The 16,168-nt window shown below is 47.9% G+C and overlaps 1 protein-coding gene across 17 annotated transcripts in view; it reads left to right on the top strand.

Annotated features, from left to right (window-relative positions):
- Positions 1–16,168, top strand: part of APBB2 (amyloid beta precursor protein binding family B member 2) — a 331,632-nt gene that overhangs the window by 307,098 nt on the left and 8,366 nt on the right. For 14 of the 17 annotated variants that reach the window (XM_019751904.2, XM_074324595.1, XM_019751899.2 and 11 more), the window contains 3 exons: positions 11,606–11,720; positions 15,101–15,188; positions 15,864–15,947. In XM_019751904.2, coding sequence (XP_019607463.2) covers positions 11,606–11,720; positions 15,101–15,188; positions 15,864–15,947 — 287 coding nt within the window. Of the gene's footprint in view, positions 1–1,962; positions 2,140–11,605; positions 11,721–15,100; positions 15,189–15,863; positions 15,948–16,168 lie in introns of those variants that run through there. The other 3 variants (XM_019751900.2, XM_019751912.2, XM_019751913.2) reach the window with 2 other exon arrangements.

Here is a 16,168-nt window from a genome sequence, read left to right as displayed (position 1 = left end):
TCCCCAGGTGACCTCCCTTCCGTGGGAGACATTTCGTCGTAAATGCTGCCCAGTACAATCCAGCTGAGACATGACACCGACCGATGGCTTAGTGGTAATCGCTATAATGATGCAGGTAATTGCACTTTGTTACCTGCCAGGCACTCTCTTACACCATCTCATTTCATTCTTATAATTGCCCTGAGCCAGGTGTCCTTACCCGTTTTTCACTGATGAGGAAGCAGGTTTCAAGGGGCACACCATCTAACCACGTGCCCGGCACGTAGGAGGAGCCCAGGGAAAAGGGAAGTGATGTACCCAGAGGAGCACGGCTTCCAGCGGGATTTGAACAAGCTCTGTCTACTTACTCAGCCTAAAGGGCCTCTCTTAGGAATATTCAGCCGCCTTCTCCCTCTCAGAAGTGCACAGGCCAAGGAAAGGGAAGAGCTCAAATCCCAGGTTCTTTGCCAAACCCTTTGCCCCTGTCTTGAACACCTGAGTCATTTGGGAGACAAACCATGAGATGCATCTGCCGGCCTGTGAAGAAGGATTGCATAGCCCTCGCGTGCGTGCTGAGGCGGCTGGGGTGAGAGGCCTGCAGACCCCCTCAGACCCTGAGCTTCCATGCACTAGCTGTGTGACCTTGTCAAGTTCTCGGTCTCTCGGAACTTGTCTCCTTTTCTAGCAGAACAGGAATACTGACCTTGTCAGGTTGCTGTTCGGGCCGCGCAGAGCCAGAGCTCAGTGAAGGGTAGTTGTTGCGGACGGGACCAGTCGTCATGTATGTTATGGTGCTGCTCACCTGCCTCGGGGCGTGCGCATCACACTGGTTTCCCTCAAATGCTCGGGTAGATATTCACCCATTCGGATTATAAAAGTCAAATGGCGCTTATTTATAGTAAATAATATAATTAAGCAAATGAAATGAAATCCTCCATAATCCCTCCTCCCAATAACAGTTGACTGTCTGGGTGTTATGTGCCAGACTTTGTACTATGCGTATAGCAAAATACACACTCAAACTTTGATTTTCGTATGAGGCCATATGTCTGTGGCTCGGAATGTTTGCTTGTTGGGTTTCCCCCACTTAGTACTATTTCATGGTCATTGTTCTCCATCAGGATGTATAGCTCTGCCTTTCTGCTTAATGATTAGGGCTTCACTGCCGGGTGTGCTTGCTATTTCACACCATGATTGTAGCTCTCATCTCTGCAGGGTCCTGCTGGCTGCTCCGTGCCCCTGGCCGCAGGGCACCTGAGAGAGCAGGTTTCTGTGGAGGTTGGGTTTCTTCCTTGCCTCCTTGTTACCTGGTGCTCCCGCCTCTGCAGTCCAGTTGCTTTATGTGTAATGCACGCATGCAGCCAACGCGGCTCTGTTCTCGTGCCCTTTGGAATTGGCCGGGATGGGACCAGAAGGGGGTGGTGAACACTCTGGTTCAGGAGGTTAACTGCCTTCATTCGGGTCACCCTGGCAGCTCAGAGCAGCTCTGGACAGACAACTCTAAGTGTTCGGCCCCAAACCCCGAATTGCTCTCGGCTTCTCTCCACGTCCCGCTCCTCTCTTTCCAGGCACATCTGTTTCCTCACCCTTTTGAGCTTTCATTTACTGGCACTCCCACTCCCCACCTCTACCCTTGACCTTCTGCTTTGTCTCCGCTCCCTCCTGCTCTGTGGCTCTCTCCTGATGCATTTCAGGAAAGTACCTGGGTTATAATGTTGTAGCTCTATTAATAGAATGTCAGGAGTGTTAGTAAAACAGGTAAGGCTGTTTCCATGTCATTGTTTCCATATGGTTTTTATTGGAAGCAGGTGGAGCTGGAAAATGAAGATAAGTGCTCTGCCACTGTTGACTGCAAACGGTTTCCTGTATTGGACTGTGATATTTTCAGCTCGCTTACCTCCCCTGGCTGATATGTTGCCTCTAAGCTCAGCTGGCATCTCCTGGCTTCATCATAATGTGGCTCAAAATACACACTTCTGTGTAAGGGTTCAGCTGAACTAAGCACTGAACGGTTATTAATTGCAGCCAAGTTGGGAAATAAGATGGGGTGTCACTGCTCAGCGTTGCTGTTAATGGGGCTGTTTTATTGACTGGATGCGTGGGAATGCTAACGTGTTGTTTCTGCTCTGTTCCCTCATGCCTACCCGGATTCAGAGAGAGGTAACCAACCGCTTTTCACTTCTCCGCCTCCCGGTGTCCGTGTCTGCCCCAGCTCACTTGCTTTCTTCATGCCGTGTTCCTGTCATCACACCCACCATTGTCTTTGAAAGGCAGAACTTTGTTTTGTTTAACTTTTTCTCATCGTTCTTACATGTCCCACATTATTTAAAATAGAGTATGGAATTGCATCTGGGTCCCTAATCCTCTGTTGCTTGTCACCCTGTTTGGGAAGGTGATGGGCAGTGCGATTAAGTGTAATAGGAACTTGGTCACTCTCTGTAATGGCTGAGAAAAGTCTAATCATGCTAGGGAGTAAACGTGATGGTAATACTTAGGTTATGCACCATGTTCTATAAGGAGACTTTTCCTGTGTCTTGAAGAATTGATGTTAGGACTTGCTTGCATTATGTATTCTGTAAAGTTCTGTTGGGAAGGTTTAGCTCCAGGCTAATAGCTAGAAGCACTGACTCATTTCAATCCCAATTATTAGCCAAAATATATGGAATTCTTCTCCCTTCGCACATCTAGAAGAACATAACTATGGAAAGCATATAATTCTAAAGTGAAAGGCATTTATGCCTCAGATGTGTGCATTTCCAGGGCGCTGAATGCCAGCCTGCCCGTGTGACTGACTCAGGGCTTTGAGCTCCACTGTTTTGTAGCTCTGTCACTTAATAAGAGCTCCATTGTTGACGGAAGAAGAAAGTTTGGAAATTTTCCTCCTTGGAAGAATGACTGTGGTTACTGGTGGGCCAAGTAGAGACATAGAGGCAGTCTCTTCTTTGCGTTGTTCGAGTCCATCTCGGGTAAACCCCCGCCGGCTTGAGGCTGAGCTGTGTCCAGCTGGTGGCCATTTTCCTCCCTGAGGATGAGCTGCTGTCTGTCCTCAGAGGTGAGGATGGAAAGGGACATAGCATAGACTGGGTGGGGAACACTGTTAGGATCGCTGCTCCAGCGCCAGAGGGGATGAGTAAAAGAATTTGCGAACTTGACCTAGGGAGGCGGTGCAAGGGTCTGGAGGAAGAAGTCTCCCTCATCTAAAGTAACTGAGCTCTGTCATCTAAAGTGAGACTAGGGCTGTGCTGTGTGAGCCAATGGTGAGGATATTTTTAGATGTTTGCTAGTTCCTACCCTCAGGCCTGCCCATTGAGTAGCAGTTGCTCTGAATATTCACAGTAACATTCTGTTCTAGAGAGGGCTACCCATTGTGGTCGGCCCAGGGCCACCTGGGTTATTTGCTTGTGGTAGAATTTCAGTGCTGCTGTTGGCATAGCCTCTGTGGTCTCATGCACGTACCTGGTGAAGGATTGCCTGTGGAGAATGGCTGTTTGTTTACCCAGGTGATAAATTCCTGGGATGCACCTTTTAAAGTTTAAGAACTCAGTATCTTATTAAGCTTGCAAGGAAGGAAAAAGAGTTTCCCAAGCTAGAGCCTGAGCCTTGTGAAATTAGTGGTGCCTGCACTTGGCGCATGTGCCACTGGGTGAAATTAAAAAAACAAAGTCTCGTGTGTGTGTGTGTGTGTGTGTGTGTGTGTGTGTGTGTGTGTAAGTGTAACCCGCTGGACTGGCCACCTAGGAAGATGACATTTGTCAGCCCCCTTCTCCCTCTTTCCTTCTCCCACCCCCAAAACAAGATTTGCAGAGTACAATCAGAAAACACGACCAGTGCGGCAAAGAAGAGCAGGCAGTCTTGAAACAGGACCCGTCCTCCCTCCGGGCCCTTTGCAGTTGAAACAAAGAGGAGAGAGAAAGCCCTTTATTATAAAGTGCCAGAAGCGGGATGGTGGGGTGAAATCTCTTTGCTGCTCTTTTGTCCTTACTTGCAGCTGAGGCCTGGCCCTGCAGTAGTAACGACTCTGGTGACTTACAGATACCTTCTCAGAAAGGTAAGCCCGGAGCAAAGGGCCTTTAAGTACATTCAGCAGCTCTTAGTGCAACTCATATGAGTGCAAATGGTTATTAAAGCATCTTTCATGGGTAAGAAGGCAGTCTTTCAAAGTGGGCGATTTCTTTGACTTCTTTTCCCACATTGACAGTCGTAACTACCATTCATCAAAAGCCTCTCACACGCCACCCGTAGCAAATTCCCAGCACCAAATGTGTACTTGACCTGAGTAAATACGGATTCTGTGAAAGGAGGTATCAAATTGTGGAGATGTAGTAATAAACACTGACAGAGGGGGGGTTGGGGAGAGAGTGCGTGGAAGGGAGTCTAGTAGAAAGGAAGGGAGAATTATTGCCAGGCAAGTCTGGACTGTCGTGGAGCTGACAAGGTCCGCTCGCTCATCTGGGGTGCTCCAGAAAGCAGAGCTCGATCCCACAAGCAATAGTTGCAGGGAGGCAACTTTCAGTTCAGTGTTTAGAAAAACTACATTTTGACTCACCAGAAACATTCCAGCAATGGAACAGACGGATTCATTAAGTGGGATTTCATGTCACTGAAATATTCTAAGTACCACCTGTCCGGGCTGCTGGAGATGGGAGTCTGAAACGTTAGCGTAGGTAACCAGTAAGAGGTCTGTAGATGCCTCTGAAAACCCTCTGAGGAGGATAAACACATCAGCAAATGCCATTTACGTAAGAGAGTTACTGGGGAGGGATTTAGGGAAAGGGTGAGTAGTTCTACCTTGGCTATTTTTTGATAAAGCATACGTAAAGAATTGTTCGTTCGTTCCATAAAGATGGATTAAGCCCTTACAAGGTGATTAAAATGCTGTTCAACTGGAGCAATAAAAGCAACCTTTTGTCCTTTTTCTTTGGTATTAAGAAATGTGAAGCTGTCATGTCAGATGTCTTAGCACTGACCTTTTTCCCTGGCAGAACTTGCGGCTGGTTCTCTGGGGGAATTATTATGGGGAGAACAGCAAAAGGAGAGGAACGGAAACAGTTGGACACACAAGGGCTCAGTAAACAAATGGTGAAAGGTAGTTGATTCCTGGTACTCGCTCCTGGTACTGTTTGCAGCAGAGACACACGAAGCAATAGCTATAAACCTTCCACTTCCTGGATTATAAAAGAAACTCAGTGATTCCCATGGCTTCAAGCAATCAGTGGGATGAAACTCCATGCGTGGGGAGTAGGGGACCCCACCAGCACCTCTTTTAGCAAATGGCTCCTGGCGCAGTGCTGTAAATGGAGTGAGCTGGAGCAAAGGATGAAAATGGTTCCTGCTGCTGTGTGTCAGACAGAACGTCTCAGACAGACAGACTTCTAGAAGAATTTTTTGGAAAAGACAGAACATGTGTTGTGACCGGACCTCAGAGATCATTTGGGCCAGCTCTGGTTTTGTGAATGAGCACGCCGAGGCCCTGGAGGTGCCTGAGCACTGGGGCACCTGATCATTTGGGGGTGGTACAGAAGTCCATCTCAGCTCTCTGAGATGGGACACTCTCGGTGCGGCAGAAGCCAGGCAGCTGCAGCCCAAGTGCCACTGGCAGCTCTGAGGAGAGAAGGGGGGTGGGAGCGCCCTTGCGGGCTCCACAGGTGAAGGCTCCTAAAATGCCCCATCAGCACACTGCCCCATACCTCACCCAGGGCCACAGCCACTGTGGGCCCTGCCTGGCGTGTGACACCCCGTGGCACCCGATGCTCTTTCCTCCCAAATTCACACACATGAGTGGTGCTGGGCTGATCACGAGGGTTTGGTTTCCACAGTCTGTCAGGAAGACTCTAGCTGTGGAGGTTTGTTTATCATAAAGCAATTTCTTGTCCCCCTCAGAATACAGGAAAATCTCTAGATGATATTAAATTGTTCTTGCATGTGGGCAGAGAGTTTATGGTCGTTTAGGATCTGGACATTGATTGGACAAAACATCCGTCTGAAAGGCTGACTGGGGTGACGTGCTGACCGTTGCTGGAGGTGGAGGAAGCAGCACAAGTGCATCGACTCTCCTTTCTACTGTTGTGAATGTTGGGAAAGTTCCAAAATGAGAAGTTTAAGGAAGAAGAAAAAGGCATGTGTACTCTGTTCTTTTCACCCCTACACTCCTCGGTCTCCTGAAGTTGGATTCCAAATTCCATTCTCCAGAGAAAGGGCCCCGGAGCCAATGTCAGTCACCGCAGACCTCTTTGTCGCTAAGACCAAATGGCCCGTCTCCTGCTGCTCAGCCTCTGCAGCTCTGGAGATTCCTTCAGAAACAGCCTTTCTTTGATGTCTGTGGAGCCAGCCTGTCCAGCTTTCCCCTCCCAACACTTTCTCCACCCACTCATTGGGCCCTCAGCTTCAGCTAGCCCTTTAAATTCCTCTCTTCCTCGGGTTTCAGGCCTTGCTTTGTCCTTTGTTGTTCTCCACACTCCCGTCTGCTCCCCTACTTTAGGGGCTCCACGTCCACCTGCTTGGGGGGCCTGGCCACCTGTTGCCCCTCAGTTACCCCCCACTTACTGTCCAACCTGGAACCCATCACTTTCCTTCCCCAAATCCCTCCCCTCTCCCTGCCCCAGGGATGAGGGTGCTTAGTTGTCCTGGGAGGGACCCCAGAATTATTCTTGATTCTCTCCCTCATCTACCCCTATCAGTCCTGCCAGTTGTCCTTTCAGTACCTCTCTTCCATCTGTTTCCTCTACCCTGTTCTCATGATGCTAACTTAGCCTGCGCCTTTTTCATCCTCTCTCACCTGGACCATCACGGGAGCCCTCAGTGTCTCCTTTCTTGACCCACTGCATTCCACCAGAAGGAACTTTTTAAAACATGTCAAATGGGTTCATGTGCCATATTACAAGGCTTGGCTGGCTCAGAAGCAGGGCCAGACTCCTGGCAGGCACAAGGCCCTCGCTCTGCAGACGGTTCCAGACAACTATACAGCTTCCCCCAGCCGCCCGGGGGCCCCTCGCCACAGTCCCACGAGCATAGGCAGAGACTGGGAGTTCCCCCAACAGTCTGTGGGCTTTCTTCCGTGCCTTTGCTCATGCCCATTGGAAGGGTCTTTAAATCATCCACTGTCCTTCTTACCCTGGGGAGGTCCTTATTATACTTCAAGATGCAGCTCAAAGCTCATCTATGTTGTTAGACAGTGGGCTTCCTAGGCTGGAACCTTGTCTGTCTGTGTTTGTATCTCTGGTGCCTGGTACAAAATAGTGTGGCTCAGAAGGTATTTGCGGAAGTGAATTAACTTTTTTTTAAAGATAAGTCTTTTATACTAGAGCATAATTTTGTTAAAAGATAAAGCCAACTGGCAGCTATATTAGTTTCCAATTGCTGTTAGAAATTATCACAATCTTAGTGACTTCAAGAAACACAAATTCTCTTACAGCTGTGAGAGGTCAGAAATCTAAAATGGTTCTTATAGGCTAAAATCACGGTGCTGGCAGGACTGTGTTCCTTTTAGAGACTCCGAAAGAAAAATGAGTTCCCTTGCCTTTTCCAGCTTTTAGAGGCTGCCTGCCTTCCTCGCCTCATGGCCCCTTCTTCTGTTTTTTCACTTGGAAGGAAAGTGCCTCTTCTTTCCCTTGTAATTATGTTGGGCCCCCCGAATAAGCCCCATGTCCGGATCCTTAATCACATCTGCAAAATCTCTTTTGCAGGTAAGGTAACATATACACAGGTTCCCTAAATTAGGACATGACTATCCTGGAGGGTCATTATTCTGTCTACTACAGCAGCCTTTTTCAGAAGTCAGGTGCTAAAGAGCCAAGCTTTTAGAACAACCAGTTAAGAGATGTTTGGGTTTCACTCTATAGAATAGTGAGATTAAATTAGCCGTATATTTCATTGCACATGAAGGAAGTTGTTCAACTTGTCTGAAGAAGAGGCCTCACCGCCTCTTACAAACCCCCATGTTAGGAACTTGCAGCTATTTGAAGATGACTCGAGATAATGTTTCCTGGCGATAAAATAGAAGAGACATGCAAATCTTTTGACATCCACAGTGGTGAGAGGAGAAAACTTGTTTTTTCCTGGGAAGCAGACACAGTCCCCTGAGGGTTAGTTACTGGACTTACCCACTCTCATGGACCTACAGATTTCTACCACACTGGTTGTTAGCCTGGTACGTGGGAGGGAGTAGGAAAAGCGATGGCTGTAAAACAAATTGTTCAAATCCCCTAAACAAAGCCTGCGGCTACTGAGCTTTCCCTTTGGGAAGGTTTGCGTTCCAGATGGTTGTCTGAGGTGTTCATCGCTCTCTCCTGAGTCAGAAGAAAATGAAGATTAATAACAATTTTTTGAAAAATGACCCCTAAGGGATTGCATAGGAAATAACAGAGGGCACAGAGCTGAATCTGGTAGGAGTGATCCATTCCCCTGTTGGTTGGGGCCTGTTTCATCCTCCCCCCCCCCCCCCGTAAACTTGGAATTGCCTCACCTGTAGGCCAGCCAGCAGTCAAGGAGAACGTGATGGATCTGGAAGCTTACACCATAGACTGTCAGAACCAGAAGGGGCCCTTGGAAATCATGTTTTTCATGATTTTTTTTTTTTTTTTTAATATTCCCCCTAAGAGATGAGCACAGCCCAAGGTTGTCTACCTCAGAGGAATCATGAATCAAACTAGAATTTGGGTGGCCTGAATCCTGACTCATTGCCCTTTGGCTGTTCCTTACTGTTTCTGAGAGAGGACAGGCAGAGTGGAGACCTGTAGAGTAACTATAGCTCTTATCTTTGTAATGAGATCTTATCCTTTGTAGTACAGAATTGAAGTACTGTAAGCATTTAGACACAAGCAAAGTCCTGAGAGCCAGAGGGCCAGGCCGGCTTCTGGGCAGGACTGGACAGAGGTGATGGAGTAGTGCCCTCCAGACAGTGCAGGGAGGTGTCGGTCACCAAGTGAGGGGAGGTACCATGAGTGGACACGGAAGCCCCCCTTTCTGGAGCAGAGGGGAGACTCCTTAGTTGGAAAAATGATGCTGGAAGAATTGATGGGACAAATTTTGGAACTCCTGAGATCCAGACAAAGATTTCTGGACTTTTTTCGTGAGTGACCGTAGAGCTTTGAAGAAATTTGACCTCAGAAAAATGGTGGCTGAACATGGACTCTTGAAGGACAGGAGTTGTATGGAGTGAGACAGTTTGTGTATTTCTTCAGGATCCATCTAGGAAAGGAGAGTACCCAGAGGGAGGAGGGCCCAAAACAGGCCTTCCCTTGAGCATGGGCCCCAAAAGTGATGTTTTCTCTCCATCTCTTGTTTGAGTAATATGTTGCCTTGGTGGTGGTTGAGACTAGGATGGAAAGGCCGGAAGAAAGCAGCATGGGAGAAGACTGCTCACCCCAGTGTCTGGGCCCAGCTCCTCCCTCAGCCCCACGGCTCAGCACACTGTCCTGGGACCCTTCCATGCCTCTGACCAAGGGCCAGCTTTCTTGATGGGAAGTCAGGGTGTGAGCTACATACTCTGTGCTTAAGGGAGAAAGGAGCCCGCGGTATGATGACCAGGCGTGGATGGAGTATCAGGGATGAATGAGACAGAAATCATCTTCACAGAGCTTTAAGGAGTTGTGGGGCAGAACAACTCATCAGCAGACACCTCTGGTGGCCAGCAGAGCCAGGCAGCACCAGGAAGGGTGCTTACCCAGCTTCAGCTGAGGCCGAAACCATGGCCAGAGCAAAGGCAGGGAAGCGGGAAACGGCTCAGAACAGCTGAATGGTGGTAGGGCCAGTGAGGAAGGGGTGGGTTCAGGACTTGTCAGGAGGTAATACAGGCTGAATGTGGGGGCTTGGTACAAAGGGTGAGAGGGAGTCAGAAGGTTCTAGCATGGAAGACACCAACACAGATAGAACACGAGGAAGAAGGAGGTTGGGGATAGCTGACATTGAGGGCAGGTGTGGACAGGCTGAGGTTCAAGTGCCTGTGGAGCAGTGAGGTAAATATGCCCCCTGATCTGGAGCCTGGACTTAGGGAGCCCCGCTGCGGGGCTGCCTGGGCATGGCAAGGGGAAGGGGTGGGGTGGGGGACAGGCTTTTCCGGCCAGGCTTTCATGATGGCCGGTTGCCTCCAGTGTGTTGATCCCATTGCCTTTCCAAGGAAGGCAAGGATATCTTGAAGAAAGTATCAAACATAGTCTGTGAAAAGACTTCCAGTTCTTACATTAAGAGAAAAAAAATTCTTTTAATTCATCTGTGGTTTATCTACAGACAGTATCCCAGCTTAGCAATATGTGCACTGAAATCATTGCGATCTATTACTAGAGGGGTACATCTGAGCATTTATTTTTCATAAACACTTTGATCATAAACCACTGTCCTCCAGTCATAGCAGTGAGAAATTTGGCATGGTTCTTTTGAAGCCCGGTAATGTCACAGTCAACGTCCTTTTCATCAATAAAACAGATACTAAAACCAGCGCCAGCTGCATGCTCGCCGTGGTGTGTAAGCCCACCTGTCTCCCTGAGCTCTGGGGTAGGAGACGTGCTCCAATACCCGTGGCAGGATTTCATCTCTTTGTGTTCCCAGCCCTCCTGTCGTTGCCAGTCATCTTCGTCCAGCAGCTGTGGGTCCGATCCCTTCTCCGTTTACACATCAGAGCCTATTGTTTTGCTTCTGCTGTACTACCATGTTTGTCACAATATCGCTCATACAAATTCATGTTCTTCTCAAGCCTGTTTTCTGTTTTATAATCACAATATTTATAATCATAGTATTTGCTATTTCTCTAGATAGAAGCTTTAAAATTCAGCTTTCATTAAGAGTTGTTAGCGATTCTAGGAGCATAACAGACCACGTTTGGGGAACATTGTATAGGTGTACCTCATTTTTTTGCACTTCATTTTATTGCATTTCGCAGATCACTGCATTTTTTCCAAATTATCAAGCCAGTCGATGGGAACCGTTTTTCCAACAGGCTTAGATAGTGGTTGGCATTTTCTAGCAATAAAGTATTTTTAATTAGGGTATGTACATTGTTCTTTTTAGACATAACACTATTGCACACTTAATAGACTACAGTATGGTTTAAATATATTTTATATACACTGGGAAACCAAAAAATTCATGTGACTCGCTTTACAGCATTGTTCTGGAACTGAACTGGCAATATCTCCCAGGTATGCCTGAAGCTTCAGTGGAGGTCAAAAATGACCAAACTGGAGCTGTCCTACTTTGGGAACATTATGAGAAGACAGGGTTCTTTAGAAAAGACAATAATGCGGGGAAGAAATGGAAGGCAGCAGGAAAAGAGGAAGACCAAATAGGAGATGGATGGACTCCGTGAAAGAAGCCATAGGCTTGAGTCTCCAGGAGCTGAGCAGGGCCGCTGAGGTCACGACTGAAGACATCACTCATTCCTGGGTCGCCAGGAGTCGGCGCCGACTCAATGGCATGTAACACACACATGCCTGTAGTTGTTTTACTCAGAAACGAATGCCTGATGCCCATAAAACTGTTCCTCTTTCATGTATCTGTTAACACTTTGTTTTTAACCATTGCATCCCTGCTTCCCACTGACATGCTGGCTACTAGCGCAGTTAACATTCATCACCAGAATGTGTGTTGGTTAAGTTTCCTTTTTCTAATGTACTGATAAATTTTGTTTGCACAGAGACTTTGCTTATGTAGCAAGAGACAAAGATACAAGAATTTTGAAATGTCATGTATTTCGATGTGACACACCAGCAAAAGCCATTGCCACGAGCCTCCACGAAATCTGTTCCAAGGTAAGGTGGGTTAGGGCCCAGTGGTTCATCCCTGTCTTTTTCTCTCACTGCTCGAGCAGGGGGAGGAGTGTGAAAGGGCAGGAGAGTGGGCACAGGAACCTACAAACCGAGCCCCGGAGAAGCAGGCAGACCGTTTGTTCAGCCAGCCTCGGGGATGGCCTCTCGCTGCAGGTCAGGCCTTGTTCTAGGTGGCACTCCATCTACAAAAGGAGTGGAGCCCTAGTGCCACCCGCAGTCCGGGGGGGGGGGGGTCTAACAGGACAGAACAGTGGCAGTGGCCTCAAAGATATGTACAGTGACCCCAGCTGGAAAACAGGGCTGAGGAATCGGGGCAGATTTCCCAGGAACAGGGCCACCTCATCTGAGAGTACAAACAGAAGGGACGGTGGTGAGAAACCATTTGGGGTGCCTGTGGAAATGCAGGCAGCCGAGGGTTCCCATGAACACACACTAACTTCATGAGGACACACAGCAGCTCATAGAAACTAACCAGCTGTGAGGCAGGGCTGTGGTCACTGCCTCCTGGTGGTGACGGTCCCACTTCCGAGTGAGAGCAGACAATCAGCATCACCATTCCAACCTCGTTCGCTCGCTCCCTCCCTCCTTCCCTCCCTCCCTCCCTCCCTCGGCCCCTCCCTTGCTCCCTCCAGCACAGCATCCCTAAAACAAGCATTCCCACCCTCTCCCCAGCACTTCCATTAACGGGGTCTTGTACTTTTCATGAGACGGTTCCGTTACTGAGTGTCTCTGGCCGTTACGGAGTTCTTTCTTGTGTTGACCTGAAAGCTTCCTCTCTAGAACCTCCATATATTTACTTGAAATCTGTGGTCTGCAGCAGCACAGATCGATTCCTGCAGTTGGTCTCTGCTGGGCAGCCCTTCATTGTGTGAAGATATTTGAGGTTGTGCCCGGTGCCTGGCACATTTACCGGTACTGGACAAGTATCGCGAGTCCTTCTGCACCTCACGTCCTCCCATCTCCAGAATCCTCACACTGCCTCTTAGCCACTTGCAGGTCACGTGGCTACCAGGCTCCTCACCGTCTTCTTCTGGGCATAACCTGGTTGGTTCCCCTGAGTGAACAGTGTTCCCACAGTGAGCGGGCGGAGAACGGACTGTGGGTCACCCTGTCCTGTGACCTTCAAGGATACAATACTGGGGTGATTAATGTTCTTAGCAACCACATCTCCCTCTGGCTTGTACTCACATAGTAGGTGGCCAGACCCCCAGGACACTGTCACCAACTTCCTTCAGCCAGGCCTTTCCATTCCCCAAACTTATGTACCCAGTCTTTTAAAAACAGGACTTTTCTGTCACCTCTTGCACATCACCTTTCCGGTTTTGTGCTCACGTCATGATCCAGCCTCACTCTCACAATTCCTCCCAAGCTGGCAAAGCCCAGGCCACGGCCACCACCATGGCCCAGGCTGGTATCTGAGCAGCAGGAGCGGACCAGGTGCAAACCACAGTCCTTGCAGGAGGGGAGGGGCAGGGAGCTGTCCCCAGCCCCAAAGGAAACAGCCCACCAGCCTGCTGCTCTGACCCACGTGACAGGGACATGCAGGGGGGTGCCCGTCTTCACATACTTGCATTCACAGGACTGGAGTGGGGCTGTATGTTTCTCAGGTTTCATTTTCTTCATTCACGCAACAAACATAACAACACTGTATATGTGCCAGGCCCTGTTTGAGAAGACAGCAGAGACCAACACAGAAAAAAAAGTCCTTGCCCTCGTGGAGCTTATATTCTAGTGTAAAGCCGTCAGAAGCATGGCCAGGCACAGAGTAAATGCTCAATAAACATGCCTTTTTATTATTGTCAGCAGCCTCTTGCCCCTGTCCCAGACACATCTGGAGATGGGCGGAGTAGAGCTCTGGGAGGAGTGGAAAGCATGGGTTGGGAATGTAGATGTGAATCGCTCTGGGGGTCATTCAAGTATAAGCGTCTTTCAGTCCCTAAAATTAAGTAAAGGAGACATTATTATCCCAAATAGAAGAGAGACAATTTGGAAGACAGCTGACAGATTTAGACAGTTTGAGAATAACAACAACTATAGCAGCTAATACTTCTGAGTGCTTACGTTTAATCCTCAGAGTTGATATTATTATTAGGAACATAAATATTATCATCCCCATGTACAGTGGAGGAAATGAGGCACAAGAGGTCAGGTGACTTGCTCAGGGCCCCACAGCTAGTAAGTGGCAGAGGTGGGATTTAAACCCATGTACAGTAGTCCTGCTTTATCCACAGTTTCACTTTCTTCGCTTTCCGTTACCCATGGTCAGCCTCATTTCGTAAACATTAAATGGAAAATTCCAGAAATAAAGAATGCATATTATAAATTGTGTGTCATTCTGAGCAGCGTAATGCAGTCTCACACAATCCCACTGTGTTCCACCTGAGACGTGAGTCCTCTCTCTCCAGTGTCTCCACCCTGTACATGCCGCCCGCCTGTCAGGCGCTCAGTAGCCATCTCAGTTATCAGATCAGCTGTCATGGTACCAGTGCTTGTGGGCAAGAGACCCTTATGTTACTTAATAACGGCCCCAAAGCCATTCACATAACTTTTATTACAGCATATTGTTACAACTATTCTGTTATTTGTTGTTAATATCTTACTGTGCCTAATTTATAAATTAAACTTTACAGAGGGTGACATAGGGTGCCAAAAAATATATATACACACTTTAAGAAAGGAAAACTGTAATACTCAATATATGCCCATAACAAAAGATGAATACAAATCACGTTTGACTTCTGCAGTTACAAGAGGTGCTCAAAGTGGTTACCATCAGCGTCCAGACACTTCTGATTACTGTGAACTACTGCTTGAGCAACGTTGACCAAGTGTCCACTTGTATACATTTTTTTTTGGCACCCCCACTATATAGGATTCGGTACTATCCGAGATTTCAGACATCCACCGAGGGTCTTGGAACATGTCCCCCATGGATAAGGGGGAACGATTGTAATCTGTCCCCAGGGCCCTGAAAGCAGTAACTAAAGGTCATCATCCAGAAGCACTGCGGGAAGTCCATTGCTCCGTGTTCCACTGACCATAGTGAGCCAACTGGTCCACGCATGACCAGAGATGTTTGTTTGGGTTGTTTTAGTAGAAATGGGAGTCTGGTGAATGGAAGAATAAATTTCAACTGATTAGGTGACTGTTACTATGAGGGATAGTCATTCACCTCCTATTCCTAGAGAAAATGAGCACTGTTCTCCAAATATGCAGCTCAGTGATTCAGGGCTGGTAAGTCAGGCAGTAGACTAAAGCTGGTGTAAGTTGGAAGTAAAATCAGCTCAGGCACTTGACTGGCTCAAATAGCTGAAGACATGGGGTCCGTAACACAAACCAAAGCTGTGTTTTCTCTTCTTTAGATTATGGCTGAAAGGAAGAATGCCAAAGCCCTGGCCTGTAGATCCTTACAGGAAAGAAGCAATGTGAATCTCGACGTTCCCTTGCAAGGTAGGTCTGCTCCCTTCACAGTGGTACTCTCCATCCTAGTCGGGAGCCACAGGCGCTCAGATGGTTCCTTGGTGCTTTTAATCACCTTAAAAATCATGCTCAGCTCAACAAACGTGCTGAGCCGTGTACTCGGTGCCCTCCCCTGGCGTAAAGTTGATTTTATGTCAGGATTAGGCATGAAGGACCAAGATGATGGGTTTTGTTGTTGTTGGACCAGATTAAAGAATATTATCTAGTGGTTTTATAGCACGTGTAGAGCCGGAGATGAGGACCAGCTAGTTAAACATGTGGGTTGATATGGGGGTAGGGGGGCTCTGTTTATTTCCTGTGATTGCACCCTTTGTGGTTTTCTCTGGGCACAAGCCACACCTTACAAATAGCACGTTAAAAGCTGTTACTTAGCATACATCAAAGAGATAATAAGAGCTTTAACACAACACATAGATTCCAGTTTCTGCTTTCAAATGTTTTTCTATCTAGAAATGAAAAGTTGAATGGGATTTTGATTGATAGAGCCCCAGGTGTCTGTTCTTATAGAACAATGGCCTCATTTACCTCAGGAAACATAGGACTCAATGACACAGGGGGTGCATTCCAGATGACACAGAGTGATGGCTCTTTTTTATGTGTATGTTGAAGCTACTGAGAAAGATGTGTTGCTTTTGTTCTGTGCAGTAGATTTCCCAACGCCAAAGACTGAGCTGGTGCAGAAGTTCCACGTGCAGTACTTGGGCATGTTGCCCGTAGACAAACCAGTCGGTATGTGAAACATGTAGTCTTTCCACTTTGCAAGTGTTTGGGAGCTCATGGGAGGTGTTCACCATCCCAAAATGGTGGGTCTGCTATGTCACTCCCTTTCCTTGTCTTGAATCAGGCCACTGCACTGCCATGTGATCCCCAGAGTATAGGGACTTTGACAAAGCAGGCACATATTTCACATTTACCCAGCATTCCAGAAATGCATGCCCCAAGTCTGTAGA

Source organism: Rhinolophus sinicus, linkage group LG02 (genome assembly GCF_036562045.2).
Source record: "Rhinolophus sinicus isolate RSC01 linkage group LG02, ASM3656204v1, whole genome shotgun sequence".
In the NCBI taxonomy this organism is placed as follows: Eukaryota; Metazoa; Chordata; class Mammalia; order Chiroptera; family Rhinolophidae; genus Rhinolophus; species Rhinolophus sinicus.
This window is presented reverse-complemented; position numbering and strand designations above follow the sequence as displayed.